Source organism: Malurus melanocephalus, unplaced genomic scaffold (assembly GCF_030028575.1).
Source record: "Malurus melanocephalus ecotype Western Australia unplaced genomic scaffold, MMel_1.1 scaffold_170, whole genome shotgun sequence".
NCBI lineage: Eukaryota > Metazoa > Chordata > Aves > Passeriformes > Maluridae > Malurus > Malurus melanocephalus.
Genome location: NW_026623402.1, coordinates 947,017 through 963,973, shown reverse-complemented (window position 1 = coordinate 963,973; position 16,957 = coordinate 947,017). Strand labels below are relative to the sequence as shown.

General features: G+C 44.7%; 1 protein-coding gene across 5 annotated transcripts in view; it reads left to right on the top strand.

Moving 5' to 3' along the window:
* CREBBP (CREB binding protein) overlaps window positions 1–16,117 on the top strand; it is a 95,071-nt gene extending 78,954 nt beyond the window's left edge. For all 5 annotated transcript variants that reach the window (XM_057372403.1, XM_057372402.1, XM_057372405.1 and 2 more), the window contains 8 exons: window positions 3,387–3,537; window positions 4,294–4,440; window positions 4,831–4,944; window positions 5,358–5,523; window positions 6,461–6,628; window positions 9,656–9,817; window positions 10,088–10,369; window positions 11,745–16,117. In XM_057372403.1, coding sequence (XP_057228386.1) covers window positions 3,387–3,537; window positions 4,294–4,440; window positions 4,831–4,944; window positions 5,358–5,523; window positions 6,461–6,628; window positions 9,656–9,817; window positions 10,088–10,369; window positions 11,745–13,910 — 3,356 coding nt within the window. In that variant the 3' untranslated portion in view covers window positions 13,911–16,117. The remainder of the gene's footprint in view (window positions 1–3,386; window positions 3,538–4,293; window positions 4,441–4,830; window positions 4,945–5,357; window positions 5,524–6,460; window positions 6,629–9,655; window positions 9,818–10,087; window positions 10,370–11,744) is intronic.
* The last annotated feature ends 840 nt before the right edge of the window (window positions 16,118–16,957 follow it).

Sequence of the window (16,957 nt, the reverse complement as noted above, 5' to 3'; positions counted from 1 at the left end):
AGTAGAACTTGCAGGTACACTTCATTCCTCCCTCGAGCTTCCTTGGTCGGTGGAAGTTCTGGGCATTACTGGGTGATGTGCCTGTACAAGCCTGAATCTTCCAAACTGGGAAAAAGYCAAGGTTTTGCATTAAAAATGTGGCTTCTTGGTAATTTGTGTGTGGTTGATTGTRTAAGAAGAGATGTGGAGGGGGTAAATTTGCAGGTGATGATGGTGGGTTCCAGTAATCAGAATRGTCTCTGGAGGAAACTCATGCACTCAGGAGAGTTTTGTTAAAGAGGCCTAAATCAGTCTCATTGAAGACAGATTAAAATTGAGGGAGAACATKAATAAAACTATGAAATCCAGCTGTAGTTTTAGGTACCCATTTTAAATGGATGTCTGTTCTGTTCTATGCTGACTTTAGAGCRTGTATTGATGTAAGTTTCCTTAAAATAAGTGTGAAATTCCCTGGACATCTGCAGTTGTTCTGTGACACTGCTTGAAGTTTGAGTAACCATTTAGTTGAAGGTAACCATTCTGTTCTGGACAGGGAAATAATGGTGCTTTTTTTCTTTCCTCCTTCTCCCTCTCCTTTCCCTGCTGTTTGGCTGTCTTGTCTTTCTCCCATGAGGATTTGAGTCCTGCCAGCTGTAATCCCCTGGTGGGCTCCGTTCTGGAGATCAGCTTTCTCCARCAGTGCTCTGCTGGGAGTGCAAGAGCAGGGAAGGGAAAGGGAAGCCTGTTCTTGTCATCAAAACCTTGGTCTTGCTGCTGACCCAAAAACAAACCTAAGCAGTGAAAGCTTGAAACATTAMCATGTTCCCTCTTCCCATACAAATATTTACAGCCCAAGATGCCATCAATATTTCTCCACTTTTTCAAGCATGATGGCACAACTGCTGATAACCAAGACAGCACATCCCTCAGCTGTCATGGAACATTGATATTCCTAATGTGTAGTGAGTGAAATTGGTTATCTTAACTGATAGTCTGCCAAATATAACCAGTGTGCAGCTGCCTTCTGCTGTGAAACCCCCAACTTTTGGAGTATTTATTTAGCTAAGAAAATCTGCAAATATTACCTCACCAGCAGCCAATGCAGAGAGGTTCAAAGACAAAAGATATCCTGACAAATAAGTCACTCAGAGTAGTTTCCTGACAAGAAGTCACAGTAAGGCAGGAGTTGGACTTTCTTCTTCTGTCTGATTGCTCATCCACTTACAAAGGTCTGGCCATTGCTGCTGTCACASAAATGTGCTGGTGGTTTCTTGTCAGCAGGCTGGGTGCCTTTTTTCAGGTTTGCACTGCAGTTTTCAGAGATTTCAGGTTTTATTAGAGGTATATATATGTGAGAGGTGTCCAAGAAGCAAAATCCAATTGCTTTCTATAACAACTTCCACATTTTAATAGATCAAAATATGCAACTTTTAGATCCTTTCCTTGCAGTACATGTCTTTTTAACACTGCCTATTTCTTTTATCTCCTTATCTGGTCTTCTTCTGTTTGTTGGTTTTCAAGCTTTAATGCATTGTAGCATAAGGAAGGAAGCAGATAYCACTTGGTTGCTTAGCATTGGGAAGATGATGAGATGAAAGCACAAGACAGTAGAGTTAACTCCAGTGGCTTTCTAAAAATGTCCCCACTCATCAGCTGAAATGGAGTCCTTTCTTCTTTTTCTGTTTGTCTTCAGAAAAATCAACCAAACAAAATGATTCCTTCATAAAGTGTTTGTGAATATCCTTTAAAATMATCTTTCTATTACATACACAAAGGCCAGTATAATTAATGCATTGGAATAGGAAACTATGGGAAAGGCTCAGTGTGGTGGAAGTGGTGAAGGACTTGGTGTGTCTTTACTTCCACCTGCCTCTAAATTTCATTTTTTAATTGAAGTTACTAATTGCTCCCAGGTAAATTTAGATATTTAGGCTGTGTTGTGCTGGTTATAACCACAGAATATCACTGAACAAGGGGTCAGGCTAAAATATGTAAATCAAGATTACTGCCTTGGGCAGTTTCTGTAAATTGATTTTAATTAAGCTGCCAGAGGGCAGGGATAGGTGGGATATTGGGAAGGAATATTCCCTGTGAGGAATTYCTCYCTGGCACAGATTGYCCAGAGAAGCTGTGGCTGCCCCTGGATCCCTGGMAGTGTCCAAGGCCAGRCWGGACAGGGCTTGGAGCAGCYTGGGACAGTGGAASGTGTCCCTGCCTGTTGCAGGGAGGTGGGAAAGGATGAGCTTTAAGGTTTCTTCCAACCCAGACCAATCTGTGAGTCTCTAAAATAAAATGTTAAACATATAAATCCCTTAGAAAGGGAGATAGTCCCTTGAGTATATGTGAGTTTTTTCCCCTGTATTGGAGCCTGATGTAATTGTTAGCACAGATATTTCACTGCAGAATTCTGTGTGCAGGCKCAGGAGTCAGTGGGAAAAAACAAAGGCCTTGTGTCGGGAGTCAAATATGAACTGAAAAATGAAGCAMTAGAGAGCAGAAAATTAAATGTATTTTAGTAAGATTAACATCTGTAGATTACTCCATCACTTTGGAAAAGATAGTAGATTGACCATAAAGTGAAGTAGAAATATGAGTGSTAAAATAAGTACAGCAGGATAAGARAAAGAGTCATAAATCTTCAAGTCAAAACAATGGGGTCCTTCTGTTTTCTTAATTTAACCCAAAATCATCATAATTTCTGTAATTTGTTGTGGATTTATTTGAAAACCATCACATCCTGTAAGACCACAAAMCCAGCTCTCCCCACAAAAGCCAATTGTGAATGTAAAGATGGAGCGAGGGCATCTGGACAATCTGTGGTCTTGAACTTCCCAAGACCTCCATCTCTGGGCAGGAACTATTTAACCTTGATGTGCAGATTGCTGCAACTGCAGCCCAAAAGCTCTCTTGAAAAGAAGAGCAAAAGCAATGAAATCTCCATTGAAGTCAAAAGGCTTTTCATTTCTGTTGATTTGCTTTGCTTCGCTTGAAAAGGTGTGGCATGGAGCCAGATCTATAAARTGATGTAATCTCTGTCAGCCAGCCAGAGAGTGGGGCTGGGAGGAGAAAACATTTGCAGGGTTCATAAAATAAGCTTGAAATTGAAAAATGCTACGTAAAGCTGCCTTTGTCACTCCACTTTCAGGGTAATTGTGCCACTCCAGTGGGTTTAGCTGCCACCATGGGGTGTGGAAAGCATGGGGGGTTTGCTTTTGGGGAAAAGCATGGATGGGTTTGCTTTTGTTAATTTTGGCTGCGTAAATAAAACCATCCAATTTTCATATGGAGGTAAAATAAAAGGGAAGAAACCTCCTTCCATCCAGAGGAGAAGCTGAAACACTCTGACCTGAACAGTGGCTGCTCCAATATTAACATTTGCATGGTCGTGTTCTCCCCTTCCCTTCCAGGGCTGCAGACCACACGTTTAGGGAACCATTTGGAAGACAGAGTGAACAAATTCCTGCGGCGACAGAACCATCCTGAGGCTGGAGAGGTCTTTGTCAGAGTAGTAGCAAGTTCAGATAAGACAGTAGAAGTTAAACCAGGAATGAAATCCAGGTTAGTCCTGTTAATTATAATAAATGTGATTATTTTTGTTGTATTTTGAAGTCTCCTTGCATGCATATTGCAAAACTGTGCCAATTTGCACCTTAATGCCTTTGCATATTTTTGAAATTAGGGCATGTTTAAGATTATGAAAGGTTAAAAAATGTAGAGAAAGTGACTGTTTTGGTGGCTTATCCTTGCTTACAGTACTGTGATTTTGCATCACTACATCCTGAGAGTGGTCACATTGTGGTTACAGAATTCATAGTTCAGTTTGGAGCAATTGCTGAGATTCTGTTTCCTACTCTTCCTTCAATTTGTTGTGTTTTTATAAACACTTCAGCTTTCAGAAGTGATTTTTAATTTGCCTCATTATAAATGAAAAGCTTAAAAGGTTTTAGTCAGTGAAGTATTTTGGGTTTTAATTCATAAAGACTGTGTCCATGTGAYGTCACTTCATACTAAAGCATCACATTTTCTGCTCTGTAACCTATTTAAAGTCTTGTGGTCTCTGAGGATATTCATGTACTCAATGCTGGCCTGTTCAGTGCTGTGTTCTATATGGAAACAGTCTTTCCATGAATTTTCACTAACAGCACTCGCTGTTTTACTGCAGCTCTGATCTGACCCCGTTTAACTCCTGCATAAAAATGTTCCTAATGAGTTAAAAATAAGGTTGAAAATAATCCCCTCCTTCTGGTAGGACACTGCTTTAATAATTGACTTTTTGTTGCTTACTTCTTTCCCTCCTGTTGCCCTTTCCTGCAGATTTGTGGATTCTGGTGAGATGTCAGAATCCTTCCCTTACCGTACCAAAGCTCTGTTTGCGTTCGAGGAGATTGACGGGGTGGATGTGTGTTTCTTTGGGATGCACGTGCAGGAATATGGCTCAGACTGCCCCCCTCCAAACACCAGGTAACCTCCTTGGCCATCTCCCCAGTCCCCTGCACAGTCACTGTCAGACACAGAAACTTGGGAAATACATTGCAGTTCTGTGACACAAATATGTCCTGCTGTAGAGCTGCAGCTGACTTGGAAGGGAAAGACAAACATCACAACAAAAATGTTACCATTTTTTTGATTCTTCTTTTAATTTTGCCTCTCGATGTATATTCCTGCTATCTAAGAAAATGCTGTTCCTCTTTTGCTTTTGAGGATTATTTACACCAGATTAAGATATTTAAATATGCATTAAAATCCCATCATSATTAGTTTGTCTTTCTGCATGTGTGTCTAGTGTGGAATTGAGCTTTCAGAGGCAGAGCAGCATTCAGCCCCCCTGACTGTGCCCCTCTCTCCCTGCAGGCGTGTGTACATCTCTTACCTTGACAGTATCCACTTCTTCCGGCCCCGCTGCCTCCGAACCGCTGTTTATCACGAGATCCTCATTGGATACCTGGAATACGTCAAGAAACTTGGGTAAGTCACAAACCAGACACTGGGATTTTAGTGGTTTTGTTTGAATCCTGGGTGGTGGGTACCTTTTCACTTGGGGCAGTCTCTGTTTCCTTCTGCCCTCTCTGAGGTACGTGGAGCAAACGCTTCTTCTGCAGTGGAGAAATTGGAATTTTGTTGCTAAGTTGTTTTTTGTTGTTGGGATTCCTTAACTGACAGCACATCATTCATTTGATCAGAGCTTCATGATGTTTCAGCTTCGTTATTATATCCCAGACGTCATCCCTTATCAAAATACAGGTTATTGCCTCAGCATCTTTGCTACAAAGAAAAAAACCTCTAAAAYTTAAAAAACAAAGCCAGAGGTCTGAATTTGTAACTGGATTTGAGTTAATTTTACAGTGGCAGTCACAGATRTTGTTTGTTGTGTGGCACAGGTATGTGACAGGGCACATCTGGGCCTGTCCCCCCAGTGAAGGAGATGATTACATCTTTCATTGCCACCCACCTGACCAGAAAATACCCAAACCCAAACGTTTGCAAGAATGGTATAAGAAGATGCTGGACAAGGCATTTGCTGAGAGAATCATTCATGACTACAAGGTTTGTTACTGTTTAATTTCTGATTTAATTTTTATGGACTTTTCATTGGAAGGGAGCAAGTGTTGTTTCATAACACCTGAAAAGTGGGGTAATGTTGTAGAGGGGTTTATTCTCAGCCTGTATCTTCATTTTCATAGACTTTCTTGAGGTTCTGCCTTTCAGGCTGAAAATTCCTTAGGTTTGGTGTCTGCATGAAGAGAAATGTGCAAGAGCCTGCCTTTGTGTATTTGTCTTTCACTGCATTTTCTAGGCAAGGAAATATGGAGCTTGTCAAGGTTTATAGAAGCTGTTTGTTTCTGGTGATTCTGGAGGAGCAGGTGCAATGCTGGACCCCACTAGTGTGAAATAAAAAAACTCCTTATGACAAGAATGATTTTCATAACTGGAGAATTTCACACATGTACCCAAGGAAATAAGGAGAAGGTGGCAGAGGGAGCATTTGCCACTCCTTTCATGCTAAAATTTACAAGAATTCCTCAATAGTAGTGACAGTGCTGSAAAAAATTGATGTTTTGATGGCAAGTGACAGTTACTAAATGTAAGGAGTAGGAACAGCCTCCAACAAGCCTTGTCATCAATGTAGCAATGAGCTGGGAAATCTGGGTCTCCTGATCAGGGGGTCTTGAAAGCAGGGAGGGTTTGTTGTGTTTTCTAGGGGTGTCTTGTTCATGATGTCAGGAACATGAACTGATGGTGTGATGGGGTCAGGAGAGCCTCAGCATTGTCCCTCTCAGATGGAACAGGGACAGGGCWGTGTCAGCACTGCCAGGCTGGCTCTGGAGCTGCCCCCAGAARAGCAGAGCTGGCAGGAGCAGCCAGGGCTGTGAGGGAGGCTCAGCTGCTCAGTGCAGCTCTGGGCTGTGTCTCTGCTTCTCCTCTCTCTCTCCTAAGTGATCTTTTTTTCTTTATTCCTGCTCTGGTGTGATGTGCTCAACAGGACATCTTCAAACAAGCAACCGAGGACAGGCTGACCAGTGCCAAGGAGCTGCCTTACTTTGAAGGTGATTTCTGGCCCAATGTGCTGGAGGAAAGCATTAAGGAGTTGGAGCAGGAGGAGGAGGAGAGGAAGAAGGAAGAGAGCACTGCAGCTAGTGAAACAACAGAGGTGGGTTAACTTCATGTGCTGTATCTCCCTTAGCTCACAAGGCTGGTAATTAATGCTTTAAGAGAGAGTTAAACTAGRAAAGGTCTGTCACAGCAGACATGAAATCAGAGGTCCCTTTAACTGCATTTCTGGTGTTCTTCTTGGTTAAGAAATCTACTGATGGATTGTGTTGAGTTTTTTTAACAGACTCAAGTCACTTATGTCAGTTCAACATCTCTTCTCAGAGAAATGTGTTAAGCTGCTTTTGCCACACTACATTTGCTTACAGTCATTTGGCTGAGCTTCTGGTTCACACCTTTGCAAAGCACCTCCAGTATTTGCATTTTGAAAGGTGCTGAATTTTTCAAAGCTGAATGAAATGTGGTTGTTATTTAAGCACAGGTACTTGTAGTCATTTGCAACAGTAAAGGGTTGAAATTTCAAAGTGTTTATTGCAGGCTTTGCRTTGGTGGGAAATGTTGATCCTGATGGTGCTGTTCCTTCACCAGCATTCTCTCTTTGTCTATAAAAACCAAGCAAACCAAAAAAAAAAACCCCAAGAACCCCCAAACAACCAAGTTTTTCAGGGCCCTGGACAGAATGTCATCATTCATTTTTATTTCTGTCTTGATTTTATCTGCAACCAAATGGTCTCAGCACTTCTGCACTGTCCCTTTTACTTGAGATTTGCAGCAAGATGTTTTGAAAATAAATGTTGTAGGAAAATTTGAAGTCTAATAGATAGAGGTGGAACCAAAAGCTTTACCTGGGGAAAACCTGCCTTCAGCTTAGATGCTGTGACTGTTTGCCTTCAGTCTGCATTACATGGGATTGATGTGGAGGGATGGACCTTAATACATTAATTTTGTAATGTCAGAAAGTTCTTTCTGTTAAACCTTAGCAGCTCTTTCAAAGCTAATACATTTTGTGGCTATGTTTTTATGGAACCAGAAAGTTAATAGCTTCCACTTTGATCCTTCTGAATGTAACTTTGAATATTGAGATAGTTCAACAAAGAGYGGTGCAAAAAGAAGTGGAAGGCAAAGCTTGGAATTAGGCTGCAGCCCTCTCTTACTAACACTGGAAGGATCACTTCCAGTAAATCATGGAAAACACTGGTGTGAGCGTTTACTCTGCATCTGGAAGGGGGAAAAGGTGTTTGAAAAAGCCCAGAGCAATAAACTGTGAACTCAGATAAGTTGTGGCCTAAAGTGAGACAATGCAGTCTTGGCTGGGAACATCCCTGTGCTCCCATTTAATGCCAGGGGCAGCAGGGGGACAAAACCTGCACCCGGGTTGCTGAGGTGTCATCCAGGAAKGGGACAACGGGGTCTTTGCCACTTGGCTTAGGAAAAGGAGCAAATTTAAAAGTGTGCAGAAAATGTCACTTCATGGAGGAAACTGCCCAGCAGTGGGGGATCTCCCTGGGTACAAGCACCACATGGATCTTGGTGCTGCAATGGCACAGAATCTGTCTTAAATTCTTCTTCTGTAATTTTGTGTATGTGAAGAGAAACCTTCCACATGTGCTGCAGGTATCAGTCAAGGGGAGTCTAAAGAGGTGGTAAATATTCAGAATTCTTGGCAAAGGTTCTGAAGGGGTGAGGCTCCCCCAAGAACCACCCATCAGCATCTCTGGCTGATCTGGCTGAATGTCAGAATGAAGTGGTACAAACACAGCCCTACAACTTCTTAAAACAGCTTGGAATACTTTGTATGGTTTACCAAATACAAACTTGCTAAAGGTGGAATAGAAAGAAATCTTAGACTTGGCTTGTTTGGTAAGTTTCAGTCTGTTCTTCCTTTTGGTGTTTAAATTTGCAGATCTCAGTTGGTTCTTTAGGATGTGGAGGCAAAGAAGGACAGGCTCCARTTCCATCAGTGGTAGAAAATTTGGGGGCAGTCAAGGAGGGAACATAAGAGGTAGCTTCTGARTCCCTTCAAGTCACTTAGAGCTCTGTCTGGTTTCCCGTAAAATAGTCTCATTTTAATTTCCAAACAGGTTTGGTAAAAAAAAAATCCACAAAATTATTTAGAGAGAGCCCAGGAGTGGACAGGGAATTCCTGTCTAAACCTAATTAATGGAATGGAAGGTTGGCAGCAGTCTATAAATAGAACTGCTTTCTGCAGTTGRAATATTTTTGTTTTCCTCGAATAAGTATGCCTGTGGATAAACCCTGTGTTTGCTTGTACATAATGTTCATGGAGCTTGCTTGCATTTGTTTATATATTTATATTTATATATACCCAAGTATTTCAGTAGCTTATTTTTAATTTTATGATGACCAACATTCAAGAAGTTTGAGAGGGGTTTTTCCTGAGCCCGCCCTGCTGAGGGCTTGGGATTTGATTTTTCAAGGACATGAGAACTCTGAAAGTTATTTCTGTTTTCCCAGGTCATCTAAATAGCATCATCTGCTATTTTTCACTCTCTTTACTTGCATCTAACATTCAGTGTATGGCCACTGTGGTCTGTGTTGTAACTCAGGCACAAGCAGAGGTTTTGGAGATTATTTTTTGGAGAGTTGCACGTGCAGCTGGAAGTCTTCAGGATGGAGAATAATGTGTTTTGTTGGTTTCAATTCAAATCCTGCATGTTCTTATCTGTGTCCTAGCCCTAAATCTGTTCAGTAAAAACAAACATTAAATCAGGGCTCAAGCAAGTATGTGACACAGCAAAGCAAAGTGCTGCACTCCTGGAATTTTAAGTCCATATTATTTGTGTCATTTTGTCATCAGCTGGAAGATCTAAAGCATTGGAAGCTGAAGGATGATGTTTGAGAAGGAAAAATAATCAGTGTAAAATAGGMATTTTTTAATGTATATACATACTTTTAAAGTCTATTTTTAAACARTGTTTGGATTTGTTTGCCTGCCAGTTTGGCTTTTTATTTTTCCTGGAAGATAGGATATATTTAACACAGGAGGGCTGATTTGCAGGCATTGGAACAAAGTTCTATTCCTGACAGCAGAAGTGTGTCACTGTGAGCCCAGTGAATGGGAGAGAGCTCTCCAAAGTGTAACATCTTCCCCGTGCCTTTATTGCAGGGGAGCCAGGGCGACAGCAAGAATGCCAAGAAAAAGAACAACAAAAAAACCAACAAGAATAAGAGCAGCATCAGCAGAGCTAACAAGAAGAAGCCCAGCATGCCAAACGTGTCCAATGACCTGTCTCAGAAGCTCTATGCCACCATGGAGAAGCATAAAGAGGTACAGTGGGAATCTGCTGTGTAAAGAGAAGGGTTTATTCCTGTAAATCCAGGCATGGTGATATTCGGAACTGAAAAGTCAGGAGGAGTAAACCCTCTGTGGTTGGGCTGGGAATGCTTCTGTTGCATAACAACATATTGAAAGAGATTAGTCTAAACTAAGTTAATTAGATAAGGTTTGKAGCACACCATCACTGCAGAAAACACGCGCTCCTTCCTGCAACATTACCTGACCTCGTTGCCTTTTACTTCTTCCCCCGTTTATCTGCAGGTGTTTTTTGTGATTCATTTGCACGCTGGGCCTGTGATCAACACCCTGCACCCCATTGTGGACCCGGATCCCTTACTGAGCTGTGATCTGATGGACGGGCGAGATGCCTTCCTCACCTTGGCCAGAGATAAGCACTGGGAATTCTCCTCCCTGCGCCGATCCAAGTGGTCCACGCTGTGCATGCTGGTGGAGCTGCACACCCAGGGGCAGGATCGCTTCGTCTACACGTGCAATGAGTGCAAGCACCACGTGGAGACCAGGTGGCATTGCACTGTCTGCGAGGTACGTGTGAGCAAGGGCATTGCACTGTCTGTGAGGGATCTGGGGGGCACCTCAGAACAGCCCTCTGTTGTCCTACAGCTGAGTTTGATGGGGTTTTTTGGATATTGCCCAAAGTTCCTCCAAATTAAGTCTATTCTGATAAAAGGGCTGCTAAGCCCTAARGAAAGGTGAATGTCAGGTGGGTAGAAGAGGTGGGTGCCTCTTCTTCTGGAATAAGTGACYTTAGTTTTTCACCATGGAAAACATCAGTGCTCTGGAATTGCTCCTGCTGCATTGTTTATTCTGCTACAGCTCCTCTCCATAGCCAAGTTTGCAACTTAATTTTAAGGAATCACTTATCTTAAAATGGTTTAGGTTGAAAGGGACCTAAAAGACCATCTCAGTCCACCCCTTGCCATGGGTAGGGACACCTTCCACTAGACCAGGTTGCTYAAATTTTAGGATCTGTGTTAGAGAGCAGGTATCCATGGGGCTGTAYCGGTACGCTTGAGGCTTCTGGAGGGCTTGTGTTGACCTCTGGCTGCAGCTGAACAAAAGAAATCTGAATAAGTGCAGCCTCGTTTTTACACTGCAAGTTACTGCCACATTTGTGGGGAAGAGTCTTAATTAATCCCTCTGAGGAAAGCTTGAGCAGAGCTTCTTGAGGCAAGGCTGCAGGAGATGGATCGGGCACACATAAGGAATTAGATGGTGGAAGGAGGTAGGGCCTTTAGGCTGCCTCTGGGTACCTCTGTGTAAGGGAGTGCCTTTCCTCAAGCCAAAAAAGGGACAGGGCAAAACTGGGGGGGTTTTCAGGTAAGTGTCTRTTGCAGCATGGAACTTGCACTTGTTTATAGATTTTAAAAAACATTTCAAGGTAGTAATTATTAGGTGGTAATTACACTAAGGATAGATAAATGGAGAGCCAGACCCTACTTTTTTAGGCAGTTGACTKTAGATTTATCTTACTAGTTGGAGGGTGTTGGCACCCCAGTAGGTATCACAGAAAAACAAACAGTTAAAGTCATCAAAAGGGAAAAACTAAAAAAAAAAAAAAATTCATTTCTGCAAGACATTTTCATGTAACAAAATGACACAATGACAGCCTCTGATTGCATTGTTAGCTGCCAAGTGAAGAGCTGTGATTATAGGGTGGCTTTGCAGAGCCTGCTGCCCTCCCTGCCCCACAGCCCACCTCCCTGGCTGAGTACGGGTGTGAATTGACTGTTGGCAGTGTGTGACTGTCATCCTGCTTGTGTTTTGTGTGGTTGTACCCACAAACACCTAACGTGTGCCTGCACAGGGGGCTGGTGCTGCTCCATGGCACCACCCTGCTCTCTGCCCATGTGGTTCATGCCCTATCAGCAGCTGAGCTCTGGGTTTTCTCTTCTTGCAGGACTACGACCTCTGCATCAACTGCTACAACACTAAGAGCCATGACCACAAGATGGTTAAATGGGGCCTGGGTCTGGATGATGAGAGCAACAGCCAAGGAGAGCAGCAGTCCAAGAGCCCCCAGGAGTCGCGCCGGCTGAGCATCCAGCGCTGCATCCAGTCCCTCGTCCACGCCTGCCAGTGCCGCAACGCAAACTGCTCCTTGCCATCCTGCCAGAAGATGAAACGGGTTGTCCAGCACACCAAGGGCTGCAAGCGCAAGACCAACGGTGGCTGTCCGGTGTGCAAACAGCTCATAGCTCTTTGCTGCTACCATGCCAAACACTGCCAAGAGAACAAATGCCCCGTGCCATTCTGTCTCAATATCAAACACAAGCTCCGACAGCAGCAGATCCAGCACCGCCTGCAGCAGGCTCAGCTCATGCGCAGAAGGATGGCTACCATGAACACCCGAAACGTGCCTCAGCAAAGTTTGCCTTCTCCTACCTCAGCAACGCCTGGTACCCCAACGCAGCAGCCAAGTACACCGCAAACACCGCAGCCTGCTCCCCAGCCCCAGCCCTCCCCTGTAAGTATGTCACCAGCCGGCTTTCCCAGTGTGTCCAGAACTCAGCCCCCCACTACTGTGTCGACAGGAAAACCCGCAAACCCGGTTTCTGCACCGCCGCCTCCGGCTCAGCCGCCGCCAGCCGCCGTGGAAGCGGCTCGGCAGATCGAGAGAGAGGCTGCCCAGCAGCAGCAGCAGCTCTACAGGGTCAACAACATGAACAATGGTTTGCCTCCCGGCCGCCCGGGCCTCGTGAACCCCACGGTGGGCTCGGTGAACCAGATGCCACAAGTCAGCATGAATGTACCCCGGCCCAACCCCGTGAGCGGCCCCGTGATGTCCAACATGCCGCCCGGGCAGTGGCAGTCACCGCCGATGCCGCAGCAGCAGCCGATGCAGCCGGGAATGGCCAGACCGGTGATGCCGATGGCGACGCCGCAAGCCGTGGCCGGGCCCAGGATGCCGGGCATGCAGCAGGCGCCGCGRAGCATCACCCCCAATGCACTTCAGGACTTGCTGAGGACCTTGAAATCGCCGAGTTCTCCACAGCAGCAGCAGCAGGTTCTTAATATACTTAAATCCAACCCTCAGCTTATGGCAGCTTTTATAAAGCAAAGAACAGCCAAATACGCGGCAAACCAGCCTGGGATGCAGCCGCAAGCAGGGATACAGCCCCAGCCCGGGATGCAGCAGCCACAGACCGGCATGCAACAGCCCGGCATGCACGCACAGGCGGGACTGCAGAACATGAATGCGATGCAAGCCGGAGTGCAGAGACCGAGTGTCCCACCGCAGCAGCAAGGGATCGGAGCTATGAACCCCCAAGGACAGGCAATCAACATCATGAACCCCGGCCACAACCCCAGCATGGCCAACATGAGCCCGCAGTACCGCGAGATCCTGAGGCGACAGCTACTGCAGCAACAGCAGCAGCAGCAGCAGCAGGGAGGAGCTGGCATGGCAGGAGGGATGGCAGCACACAACCAGTTCCAGCAGCCCCAAGGGCCGGGAGGTTACCCCCAAGCCATGCAGCAGCAGCGGATGCAGCAGCACCTATCCATACAGGGGAGTTCCATGGGACAGATGGCTCAGATGGGACAGCTGAACCAGATGGGCCAGCCCGGCCTGGGGGCGGACGGCGCTCCCAACATCCAGCAGGCCCTGCAGCAGCGCATCCTGCAGCAGCAGCAGATGAAGCAGCAGATAGGGTCCCCCGGGCAGCCCAACCCCATGAGCCCACAGCAGCACATGCTCTCAGGACAACCACAGGCGTCTCATCTCCCTGGCCAGCAGATCGCCACCTCCCTCAGCAACCAGGTGCGGTCCCCAGCGCCCGTTCAATCTCCCCGTCCCCAGTCCCAGCCACCACATTCCAGCCCGTCACCCAGGATACAGCCCCAACCGTCACCGCACCACGTCTCTCCCCAGACTGGTTCCCCCCACCCAGGACTCGCAGTCACTATGGCTAGCTCCATGGATCAGGGACACTTGGGCAACCCAGAACAGAGTGCAATGCTTCCCCAACTAAACACCCCCAACCGCAGTGCGTTGTCTAACGAATTGTCTCTGGTCGGTGACACCACCGGGGACACATTAGAGAAATTTGTGGAGGGTTTGTAGCATTATGGGAGCATCACTTTTGTTTCTTCTTTCCTTTCGTGTTCTTGGATATTTTGTACTGAAAATTCAGACATCTGGGTTGTTTTGAATCCTAGATGGAACTGCTGCTTCCTACAGATGGAAGAATTAATTGCTGTTTAAAAATAAAAAGAAAAAAAAAACAATACAAAGAATATATTTTTTTGTTAAAGCCAGGCGGTTAAAATATCTGGTCTCTTTTGTGGGTTTTTTTGGTTTTTATTTTTTTGTTGCTGTTGACTCATACCTTTTTTTTAACGGGGAAAACAAGTTCATTATATTCATATTTTTTATTTGTATTTTCAAGACTTTAAACATTTGCGTTTAAAAGAAGAAAAAAAAATAATATTCAGAAACTGTTTCCTGAAATAATGCAACATTATAGTGTATCCCGGTAACTTTGACACATGGCGGGAAGATTTTTGTTTTCTATAGTGAACTCTGCAGGCGTTTGAAGTATTACCCCTGGGAAGATAGGAATTGACTCTTGCACACATTGGCCAACGCCAAAATCCTTGTCTTGCAGATGTAGAAATTGTTGCTTTGTTTCTCTGATAAAACTGGTCTTAGATGAAAATAGGGATGATCACTCTTAGGCCGTGCTGATCTGGATAGAGAAGAAACATTCTTTTCTTTCTTTCTTCTGTGTGAAACTTGAAACGAGGAAAGCAATTCTAGTGTAAATCATGCAAGCGCTATAATTACTATAAATAAGAAAATCCAAGAAGATTCAATCACTGTATAGAATGGTAAAAAGAAAAAAAACTCATTTCTTACTTATAATATCATATTGTTAAATAAACTGTGTGCAACAGACAAAAAGGGTGGTCCTTCTTGAATCCATGTACATGGTATTAACACTTAGTGTTTGGATTTTTTTGTTATGAAAATGCTGTTTTCAACATTGTATTTGGACTATGCATGTCTTTTTTCCATTGTATATAAAGTATTGCTTAAAATTGATATAAATTACTGAAGTTTTTAACATGTATTCTGTTCTTTAAAATCCATGTAAGAATGTTTAAGGTTTTTATTTATTTATATATTTTTTTCGATCATGTTCTTTGTAAGACATAGCTATGACGATTCACTCATGACCCGGAGCAGCCAGAGGCAGCGGTAGGAGAGGCACGATCCATGGATATTGTAGGTAGTATGTCTGTTTTACAACACCCTGAGTGATTGTTTCCTTTTCGGGGAGGGAGAGGACAGGGGAATGGTTCCCAGACATCGATTCTTCGCAGGTGTTCATCCATAAGGGTTAACTGGAATAAATTATTAATAGCCGTTGCTTTTTAAAAACTGCATTAATTTAGAGAAGGATCACCAATGAAAGGAAAATAGAGAGTATTGAGTTAATTCTAGGCTAATTTATTTAGTCTACAGTAAAATATGAACCTATTGACTTTAACACTATTTTTCTGCTGTTAACTCTGAGTCTAGATTTGAGGGTTTTCTGTGGAATAAAAAATAACAAATCATGTACATGTTCCCTTTAATATCCTGTCCCCMTGCCCTCATTTCCCTGGGATACTCACCGCTCCTCCCCTCAGTGAATTTCTGGGAGTTGAAAAGGGCAGGGAAGCTTTCCCAGCGTAGGTGTGAGCTCAAACCGCTGTGAGCCTAAACCACCATCCCTCAGAGCTCGAGGCTTCTCGGTTCCATGTGCCTGGCACGGGCTGTGCAGTGAACCCAGCACGGTATCCCGGGGCAGCACCGGGCRCATGTGGTTTTTCACATCCTTAACGTTTTTATTGGGACACTGGTGGGGGAGAAAGTGGGGGGAGAAGAGCAAATCTTTATCTCAACTTTTGTCCCCGTACTGTGAAAATCATGCGCTGCCGCGCCACTTCATCCTTTTTAACTGGAGAGGGTCTCTGCTTCAGCTTTTACTTGTAAACTTTTAACTATTATACCTTTTTCACTACCATCGGATTCATCTGCCCACATAAATGTCTTCAGCAATTCAAGATGTCAAAATTTGGGGCTGGGGTGAGGTCAGTGAACACTAAGCCCAAAGCTTGTCCAAAAGAAATTGCTGTAAAAAAAAAACCAAACGGAAAAAGATGGAAAGCCCTGATGCTGTGTCTCATGCTGTGTACTTAAAAAGAGGAAAAATACTATATTTGTGATCAAAAAGAGGAAACTTGAAATGTGCTGGTGTTTCTAATAAAAGCTGGTAAAACTGCTTGGATTGAAGGATGGTTCCACTTGGCTGGTGCCCGCGAGGATCAGCGGAGCCTGACGCCCGAGGTTAAGATAACTGCACTCAATCTCACTAATTCCTCTAAGTAGCCTCCATTTTAAAGGCATCAGCACTGCTTCCGGATTTGGATAAGCTGAGTCCTGCTTGGACCACAGAGCTGGTGTGGCCCAAGGCTGCAGCTYGCTTGGGGTGCCCATTCCTGGGGAAGAGTGGAAAAAAACAACGGATGGGAAGCAAATACTGGAATATTTTTTAAGTACAATCTGAAGTGTGRCGAGATCACAGAGCCAAAGGATCAATGTAGAGCCAATACCTGCAGCTCTCTGGAGCAGGTGTTACACCAGGAGAAGGGAAGTGCAGAGCTGAAATCAAACCTGAGGAGGGGCTGCGGGTGATGTCCCTGCAGCGTTGGGAGGGTTTCGGTGAGTGTTGATAGGAAATTCGGCATATCTGAAACCTGGATGGGCATGGCTTTTCTGTTTGATGTTTGATGGGGAGGTATGGTCAGTAAGGAACAGCATGCTAGAAAGATGGGAATTTATGAAGGTGCACTGGAGCTCCTTGCAGGAGCTTTAACACCAGATAGGGTGGKTAAGACCCTCACTGAAGTCTGGCGGGGAAGAAGGTGCCTAAATTTGACCGTCGAGCTGCAGCGATGGTTCTCTGCTCTCTCCCAGGGCTGCCCGCCCTTTCCGCTCTGCTGCTGGCTCCTGCCTYCCGCCACCGCTGCTGCTGCCGCAGGCTGGGAGCTTTCCCTCTGGCTGCCCGCACAGCTGGGCTTCCCCACATGGCTCATCCCTGTCCCACCGGGCCAGAGATCTGC